General features: G+C 35.7%; 1 protein-coding gene across 1 annotated transcript; it reads right to left on the bottom strand.

Annotated features, from left to right (window-relative positions):
- Positions 1-5,063: 5,063 nt before the first annotated feature.
- On the bottom strand, positions 5,064-10,290 carry LOC149164064 (ubiquitin-NEDD8-like protein RUB2). Its single transcript, XM_089431947.1, has 3 exons — positions 9,831-10,290; positions 7,866-8,125; positions 5,064-5,634 (listed from the first exon to the last, which is right to left on the bottom strand). Exons 1-3 carry the CDS (start codon positions 9,921-9,923, stop codon positions 5,526-5,528), a joined length of 462 nt encoding a protein of 153 aa, XP_089288073.1. The 5' UTR covers positions 9,924-10,290; the 3' UTR covers positions 5,064-5,525.
- Between the last annotated feature and the right edge of the window lie 341 nt (positions 10,291-10,631).

The raw sequence follows: 10,631 nt of genomic DNA on the forward strand, positions 1-10,631 counted from the left end.
GGTATTTTCATTTGTATCATCGGAGAATTGTTCATTTATGTAATGTAAAGGAGGTTGCCCCCTCGAAGAGGCTGAATTCTAAGGCGTGGATCTCTCTTTTCTATCTTTTTGTGAGCTGGTTTCATAACATTTGGTATCAGAGCTTTGGATTCTAGGGTTTCGCTGCTCCAAACAGGTCATCGTGGCATTTTCGCTATAACTTTTTTTCTGTGATGTTTCAGAAGTCGCAAAAAAAACCCATTTGCGAAGAATTGGCGCTGAACCTTGGGTCCGAATTTCAGAGCTTTTCGCGCGATATTTTTGGAGATATGATCTGAGGAAGTTGGCCTTTTTGCAGACTCCTGAATTACATTCAAAACAGGTGACCTGGGGAAAATCGTCATAACCTTCTCTCTGGGGATCGGATTGAAATTTCGTAAGAAGGTGCAGAAAGAGGACGGACTGTAGTTTCTTGTGTGTGAGTTTCAGATTCAAAGGTTGAAACAGTGACTCGTGGCACGTCATACAAGTTCGCTCTGCTGAACCAGTCTAAAAGCAAGTCACTGTGGGAGATTTCACATAACTCTTCCTTGGAGAATCCAATTTGGCTCAGACTTGTGGCATTGGAAAGAGGACGCAGAAGGCTACTACAGGTAGCAATTTCATAATTGGATGATCCGAAATTACAGAGATACATCAGATTCAATATCAGGCTTCTATAGAGTGAAAAAATGTGTGTAGTTTTTTTTTTTAATTTTTATGTAAGCTTGGTTTAACGGAATTCAAAGGGCATAGTAAAACATTATTATCGGTAACTGATGCCCCGAGGAAAGAAAATGCAAACACCTAGTAAGGAACCTGAAAGTTCTAGCATGACTCATGAAGAAGAGGAAGAAATGCTACATGATATATCAAAATTACAAGAACAAGTGCAACAAATGTCACGCTCACAAAAGCTAACAGAAGCTAAGATAAGTGGCGTGGAATCTAAGGTAAATGGCGTGGAATCTAAGATAAAGGGCATGGAAGCTAAGATGGATTATTTGAAGATAGATTTGAAGACAGACATGGAAGCTAAGATGGATGATTTGAAGATAGATATAAAGACAGACATGAAAGAATTGAAGAAGTTGCTACAAGAAAGGGTTACTAATGGTGAGAAGGTAGTAAAGGAACCTCATGATGAGAACAAAAGAAATGTTAATCATGATTCCATAGATGCTAATGTTGGATCGAAGAATCACCACATTCCAAAAATCGATATGAGGAAGTTTGATGGCAAGGATCCCGCCACATGGATATTACAGATGGAGCAATTCTTCGATCTCAATAATGTGCAAAACACACAAAAGGTACGTATGGCAACTTTATATTTGGAACCAAATCAGTTTGTATGGTATCAATGGCTTTGTTCTCGTAAACAATTTATCACTTGGGCAATTTTTACGGAAGAATTGATAGCACATTATGAGGATACAAAAAGCAACACTTTTTTTAGCCAATTGATGAGTCTCAAACAAAAGGGTTCAATAATGGAGCACATTGAGGAGTTCCAAAAATTAAACATAAGGGTAAAAGATATTCCAGAGGAGCATAGGATTGATGTGTTCATAGGGTCTTTAAAGGATAATATCCAACATGATGTGCGCCTTTGGGAACCTGATTCATTAGAGAAGGGATTCAGGTTAGCAAGAAAAATGGAAAGCAAAATTATGGCAACTAGGAAGCATACCATTCACAACTATAAAGATGGAAGTGTTGTTGCCCATAGTCTTCCACAACCTACAAGGTTGACACCGCAACAATTGGAAGAAAAAAGAGCAAAAGGGCTTTGTTACAATTGTGATAGCAAATACACAAAAGGTCATAAGTGTGCTGAGAAGAAATTATTCTACATAGATTGTGAAGAGGAAAAAGAAAAGGAGCAAGAAAGGTCAAAAGAAGAGGATATATTCCAGGAACAAAGCCTATATGAAGAAAAAATAAATCCGACCATATCTTGTAATGCATTGGCGGGAATTACCACTCCTCAAACCATCAAGATAGAAGGACAAATCAAGAAGAAAAAGGTGATAGTGTTGATTGATTCAAGAAGCACCCACAATTTTATTCATTGTAGGGTAACAAAAGAATTGAATTGCTTCCTATATCCAGCACCAGAGTGTCAAGTAATGATTGCAAATGGAGGAATAATAAATTGATCTGGAAAGTGCCATAATATCAAGCTATCCATGGGAGAATATGTATTGACTAGCTCAATGCTTTCCATTCCAATAATCTCTTCATTATTAGAAGGACAAATCAAGAAGAAAAAGGTATCATTTTGAAATAATGAAGAGATCATTAATCTATAGTAAACACTTTTAGCAACCCCTAAACCAACAAAAATCTTTAAAAAGAACCTAACAAGGAACTAAACCATGAACAAAAGAACAAGAGATATACTACCCTTAGACAAACGAATTAACCAATTAAAACTCCAATATATTATACCACATAGGCATAAGGGATATATTTATAACAAGTAAAAATCACCATCATTAATTCACATAATATTAATTCACTATTTCAGATACTAATTCACATAATTTCCATCATTTAGAGTGTTGTATGATTAGTGTCAAGTTGTACACTTCTTATTTTATAAGAAAATTTGTTTTAAATCTAACTTTCTGGATGGTTTTCGTGTTATGAATTTTTTATTTCATTTGTTTTATGGTTCTGTAGATTAATGGTAAGTTTGAATTAACAAATTTTTAGGGTGATGACATAAACTTGAATTATTATTCGATTAAAGTTGAGAAGGAGATGGAGACTGCTACCATTTCTTATTTAAATATATTCTTCTATTTTTTTAAATAATGGGTAAATTTTCCAAATAACTCGTTTTCTCTCCTAGGCTCCTTCCATTTAAATATATCCCAACATAATTGAAATGCATTGATATAATTTTAATTCGTCTAATTTCATTGAGTATGGTACAAATAAAAATAATCATTGCTCTTACACAACAAATGGTTACATACAAAGCAATTCAAATTAATGGTTACATAAAAAGCAATTCAAATTATATAACAGAATTCACTGGTGGATTATGAATAAAAATAAATTATATAGCAGAATTCACTGGTGGATTATGAATAAAAATATATAATTTGGAGTACAATCTTGTGGTGTAGCGGTAAAATTTAGTTGGGGTTCGACGAGGTTTGGAAGATTGGTTGTGGGTTGAAATCACTTACCACTTCAAAGTTGCAGACCAAATGGTTACATACAAAGCAATTCAAATTATATAACAGAATTCACTGGTGGATTATGAATAAAAATAAATTATATTCACTGGTGGATTATGAATAAAAATATATAATTTGGAGTACAATCTTGTGGTGTAGCGGTAAAATTTAGTAGGGGTTCGACGAGGTTTGGAAGATTGGTTGTGGGTTGAAATCACTTACCACTTCAAAGTAGATTATTGAAGTAGATTATTGCCTAATCTAGATTTGATTTTTTCCATCGTGAACACTCCATCCATTTTCTCACTCGTTCTGGGTTCAATTTGCACAATGAATTATTTGATTTTGCTTTATGAACCATTTTGCTATACCTATTAGAAAATTGGACCTCCAAAACATTTAATTATGGTAAAATACACTCGACGGGTAAGTTCAATTTCCATTTTTTATTTGAAAACAATTGGAAGGATCTATGCCACTGTTTGACTACAGCACGAATTCAACAATGATCTTCACAAAATTCCAGAGAATTTGTCAATGTGCAGTGACAATGTACAGATGTGATTAATAAATGGCGAATTGCCTTTGGATATGATTAAGTATGATGGATTGTAACTATTGTACAACGACTTAGATTGGATGTGACGCTGCATGCTGGATTGCAGATATTGTACAACAAATTGTGGCTACCTGTGATGATGTATCATCAGCGTTCGTTTTTTGCAACAACATATGGCCATCTGGATATAACAAATTAATGAGCAACATGATTGGATCTTGTGATGGATTTTTAATCTATGAACGGATCTTTCCGGCCAATCGCACACCCTTAAACACAGCCTAAAAGTGAACGAAAACCCTTAAACACAAACAAAAATAAAAATAAATTAAAAACAATAAAATTAAAAAGACAATGGAAACTAGCGAGAACCATGTGTATACAACTTTTAACTAAAAACCCGAACCCTAAGGAATGGGGCACCCAAATGATCACCATTTGGGCATTGATATCTGATGGAATTTTTAATCTGTGAACTGATCTTTCCAGCCAATTGCACACCCTTAACACATAGCATAAATGAGAAAGAAGACCCTACACAAAGACAAATAAACTGGAAACTAACAAGATCTATATGAGTACATCTGATAACCAAAAACATATTTCAGCAGCAGAATACAACAATACAACGAAAATATGGCAGAGATCCCAATCCTGCCCGCAAGCTGAAGAAAGGCTATGTACCCACAAAAATATCACACCAACTTTCTAGACAGCGATCAGGAAGAGTGATGTTGGCTGACAGCACTCCCACCTATGATATCAGATGCACCTTGGACCACCGTACAACCTCCACAAAAAGCCCCGGGGATGAGATTCTCCAACAAACAGAAAGGGCTAAACAACTACCGATTCACCAAGTCCACCATCTTTTCAAATAGTATGATGATTTGGTCAAAGATCCACTAGTTACATCACAAAGCGACCAGGCCATATCTAAATAAATAAGATTCTTAGCATAACTTTTGATAAAGATTCCACCCACCCCCATCACATATATCCCATATCGATCCGATCAAACTACGACTTCTGGGTAAGATTCTTAGCATAACTTTTGATAAGATTCCATCCAGCCACTTGTCATATATCCCAGAGCAACCACCACAAGATTCTTAGTCTCGTATCTTGCATATCAGTACAAGATTCTTAGTGTCATCTCTTGCATATCACATATTCCATTCTATGTTTTTTCCCAAATATCAGTAGGGCAACATATCAGAGCTCATAAGGGGTATTAATGGAAGTACCATAAAAATGTTCAAACTATCAATCAAGTTTACTCGAGGCCATCAGAGGCAAAACCTAGCATTCATAATTCCAACAAATCACTTATATCTTCAGAAGAGTTTCAGAATGATATGTAGAACAAAGAAAATAAGAACACAAAATAAGACCACAAATTCTGATTGGGGTCATTTTAAGAAGAATGGGGCATTAGAAACCATAGGAAGATGGACAATTCCCCATAACTCAATGCATCCACAATCTTCATCATTTAGTTAAATCTGATAGGATCTGTAAAGATTCAGCCAACTCTTCACTACCCATTTTTTAAAGTTGGAATTGAATATTTGACACACTTAATCAGAAAAATACAAACCTAATGTAGAAATACAAACATGGGACACTCAGTACCATCACCCATTACCACTAAGCATCTAAACAGCACACAAAAAATGTTGCGCCCAAATTTCTCTAGTTTCATGATACGAAGAACCCATAGCAGTGGCAGAAAATATTTCTTAACCATCCCACTAGCAACCACCACGCAGAGCCAGCACGAGATGAAGAACAGAACCACCCTCAATGTTGTACTCACGGGCTGTCTTTTCATCATTCATCTGTTTTCCTCCATAGATGAGCCTGCAGTGGGCATAAAAACAGGAAATTTTTTAGCCTAAAAAATACCAATTCTTCAACACAGAAAAGAAATTTGATTATTGACATTATTCAGCATTTCAATATTTTAGCCCGCACAAAGGTATCTATACTGAGCATCAAAGTAAGTCAAATTCCAATCTAAAAAATACCAATCCATCTACATAGATAAGAAATTAGCTTATTCCAAGGGATCAGTTCAACGAGTTGTCAGGCAGTGTTACTGGGCACTTGGGTGCTCAGTTCAAGTCCCCCAGGTAAGAAGCACTTGTCTACACAGATAACTTAACTAGGGATGCCCAATGTCACATGGTTCGGGTTCGAGTTAGGGTTCGACAATGATTGGGTTCGGTTTGAGTTCAAATTTTTTGATGAGGTTCGCTATTAGGTTCGTCTATATATATAAAAACACATATTAATTTAAAATGAATTATAGGATAAAATAGTAACAAATCAACATCAATAAACATAAAATATGCTATCACAAACTTGGAAACTGCAAGGATAAAACATATATTAATTTCAAATGAATTATAGGATAAAATAGTAACAAATCAACATCAATAAACATAAAATATGCTATCACAAACTTGGAAACTGCAAGGATAAAATAAAAGCTTGGGTTGTGACATGAAGTTATGAGTTTTGATCTATGGACTTGGTCATTGGCTATGAGGTTCGATGAGGTTCGTCGAACCTCAAAACATTTATGAGGTTCGCCAAAATTCAAACCTCAAGGTTAAAGTTTGACGAACCTTGTGACATAGGGGATGCCATCCACTAATATGGGGAAACATCCCTTGGGTTTCTCTATGGGGTCTCCACAATCTAGAAAGAAACACAATTTCATTACCATAATGAAGAAATTACTTCATTTCTGCATAAAGAAATCAGGTCACAAGTGTACTCAGTTGCATTCTAAAATACAACAGCAAAAATGAAACTGCTATCATTTTTTCTAAAACAGATTCAGTCAAATATATAGATAGTAGATTTAAAGCAAAACACAGGTACCCTCAAAATGGGAAATACTAGCAAGGTGCACATATAAGTGGTCCTATAAAGCAAAACACAGGTACCCTCAAAATGGGAAATACTAGCAGATTTTATGTCACAAACCTTTTGAATACAACCAATCAACAGTACAAGAAATGTATAATTCCAGATTTCATTAGCACTTTTGAATCTAGATAGTCTGCTATATTATTTTAGGAACAACTAAATTATTTGACACAAACAAAGTATAACTCTGCCTGGGTAAGGTATAATTACTTGGAAGTGTCCAAGAGGCCATGCGTAAATCTGATATTCTTAAAATTGATGTTGAAGTATAGAAAATGTAGAAACCTTTGTAAAAAGGCATTTTAATGCATGGAAAATGATAGATTTAAGAGGGAAAACTAGCTTAAAATATCTTAAGTACGGCAATACAACAGAACTGGCTAATCTCTTTTGAATTTATAAAATGCAAAATTACAACCATTATAGATGACTTTACAGGGAAAACAAAGTTAAATTTTATAATCTAGATAATAGCTCACAAAATATATAGCAGAATCCTGTTGAGTAGCAAATTTAAAATTCACAGTTTGCTTCCAGAAAGCTTCCCTGCTTAGAAGGCAATCTGCTATATAGTCTACAAAAAGCAGTTGCAACTTACAACAGAAGTTCTTATCAAATTTCCAGAGAGAAATATAAGGGCAGAAACCTGAAACATTAATGAACTTCCCAAGAGAAAGGGAGGAAAATTGCACCTATTGCCTATGCCTTTCTTCTACAATGGCTCAACACAGAAACATGAATCATACCAGCTACTTAAAAACCCATATAAGTACAGAATTTTGAACAAAATCCTTGTGGCTGATGCTTATGCAAATTTGATTTGAGCGGGAAAAGCCCAGTGCTGCAACATTGACTTGAGCTGGAAAAGCTTGTTAGGGTCTAGACTCTAATCTCTAGGAATTTTATGCATAAGAACACACATATGATCAACTTACAATAATACAGTCACTTGCACAATGAAATCATACTATAAAGTAACTAAATTATATTATAGAAGGCACACAAATAGATGAAATCATACTATAAAGGAACCAAATTATTTAATTATATTATAGAAGGCACACAAATAGATGAAATCATACTATAAAAGAACTAAATTATATTATAAAAGGCACACAAATATACTTGCACATGGATCTAGGAGTATTGCATACCTTTGCTGTATAGGCGGTATTCCTTCCTTTTCCTCAACTGGCTGCTTAATTTGGTCAATTGTATCATTGGGTTCAATATCTATCTCGACTTCCTTTCCTGTAAGGGTTTTCACCTTGATGGAAATGCCTCCCCTTAACCGCAAAACCAAGTGAAGAGTTGATTCGTTTTCCATATTATAATCAGCTAGAGTGAGCCCATCTTCTAGTTGTTTTCCAGCAAATATTAATCGCTGCTGATGTGGAGGGATACCCTCCTTGTACTGTCACAACAACCAAATAACAGACCCACTTACAGGATAACTACAATTGCACTTTAGAAAAGAAACAAAATTCACTATAAACAGTGCTTAAACCTCAAATACCACACAAACCCTTAAAAATCTGCAACGATTTAAAAGACTATAAGCAAGTACCATACATATTACAAGCCCTTAAAAATCCACAATGATTAATAAGCAAGTACCATACATATTACAAGCCCTTAAAAAGCCACAATGATTTAAAAGACTATCAGTTAGTACTCTACAAACCTTTCCAAATCTGCAAAGATTCAAAAGGCTATCAGCAAGCACTATACAAGCAGTAAAAATCCACAATGATTTTAACGAGTATTAGTAAGTACCAATACCAAATAATCAAATTTTGGTACGCCTGACAGGCTCGGGAGTAACAGTGAGGAGTTAGAAGTTTCTCACGACAGGGTAAGGTTCCATCCCCACCAGCTTTCGCTCACTTGGAGATATGGCTCAAACTTATGACACCCGGAGATGAATACCAGGTGAACATATTAATGATCCAAGCACACCCCCATTTTCTCCCTAAGGCCTCAGAAAAAGGGAGTTTCACATTATTGACCAGGGTTACATTTTCACGGCCTTAAGGTAATTGTCAGGGCCCTGGAGGTAGGGGTTGAACTTACGGAATTTGTGTCCACTGGAAAGGTGTACCTTCTCATCATTGTGTTCTTATTAAGACTTGCCAAATTTAAGAGTCTGTTGCATTTTGGCAACAGTGATGAACCAAGTTTGAGTTCTAGAAGACGTGACCCACCTGATAACAGGCTGTGTTAAAACAGAAAAAGCGATCAGCCAGATAACAGGCTGTGATAAAACAGAAAAAGGGATCAGACTGATAACCAGCTGTGTTAAAACAGAAAAAGGGGGGCCGCCTGATAACAGGCTGTGTAAAACCAGAAAAAAGGGACTGCGTTTCCACCGTAAATAAAGGAAGTTTCATAGTGACTTGCCACAAGAGGTCAGCTGGGTGGGTGAAAGTGGGGCGCTGGCATAGCCTCCACCAGGTTCGATCCTGGCAAGAAGTGGCGGACACACTACCTACATGGAGTTGAGAAGGGTTAAGTCCAGGTGGGTAGATAGGTGTATAATGTAAGAAGCATCTTAAAAATAAAAGTCAAATAGCATTCCATTAACACAACCAAAAAAATTACAAAAAATGCAAGATAGAATTGTTAAAGCACAATCACTGACAATCCAAAGTTGCAGAATCTTGAAAAAGAAATCCCTCCCCCTTGCAAAAAATTACAAAAAATGCAAGATAGAATGCCCAATTGTTAAAAGCACAATCACTGACAATACAAAGTTGCAGAATCTTGAGACAAAAAAAAAAAAAAAACAGTCCCCCTTATATCAAAAGTGAAGGCAACGTATACGTACACAAAGCTCACATGACACAACAAAAACCCGCAATAAATAAAATAAAACGGCAACAACACGGCATGAATGCCGGACATAAAACCACAGAGACCAGAAAGAAAATCATAAAAGAATCCATTCATAACCAGATGTCACAGTAAAAGCAAAACCCCAACATGCAACATAAAAATCAAAGACAAAAACTTAGTTCTACTATTCTGTCATACAAAACCCCACTCGCACCAAACAACTAAACAAACGAAAACATAAACCTAATTTGGATACGCCATGATCCCAATTTCAAGAGAAATACCTGGATTTTTCTCTTCACATTATCAATGGTATCGCTGCTTTCAACATCGAGGGTGATCGTCTTCCCTGTGAGAGTCTTCACAAATATCTGCATCTTGGCCTGCAAATATCACTGAACCCCGCAAAACCTCTACGATATAGGGGGAATACAGCCCGGATTGAAGGGTGGTGAGAACTACAGAGACCAGACGAGTAGCCTCTTTCAAAATGAAATTTATTGAGGGCGGAGTAGATAGATAGAAGGGGCATGGATTTATATGGATAAAAATGGAAGAAATATGCCAAAGAAAGAAGAATCCCTAACAGAAAGGCAATGAAGAATTTGACACGGAGCGGATGCTTGATTCGCCAGGACAATCATAAGTCTACTATTGTGTCGCAAAGAACCCCAAGAGGTTCACACGAGTGGATGAAAATTATTTTACTCTAGATGCAAATTTGCTTTGCACATCCAAGGGTGGGCATGACCACAACCATTAGAGTTGTGGTCTGGTATTGCAGGCATCTACCAAAATTAACTTGTATCATTTTCAACTCAATTTTGTAATCAAATTTATTGAATTTCTTCTCTACTCAAATTTCTAATGAAATTTATTGAATTTCTTTTTAAACTAAGTAGGGTATGAATGTGATTATTGAATAAAACATATATAAAATATTGTGGATACATATGCTTTATAAAATATTATATTTTTGCGGATATAGATGCTTTTTATGTTAGTGATAATGTAATCTATGAGAAATTTTTCGGAATAAATCACATGATATTACATATTTTGATGCGTTTCGAACCAACTAGTGT

Source organism: Pinus tabuliformis, chromosome 5_1, assembly GCF_031772625.1.
Source record: "Pinus tabuliformis cultivar Carrire ecotype Pingquan chromosome 5_1, CPIR1, whole genome shotgun sequence".
Classification (NCBI taxonomy): domain Eukaryota; kingdom Viridiplantae; phylum Streptophyta; class Pinopsida; order Pinales; family Pinaceae; genus Pinus; species Pinus tabuliformis.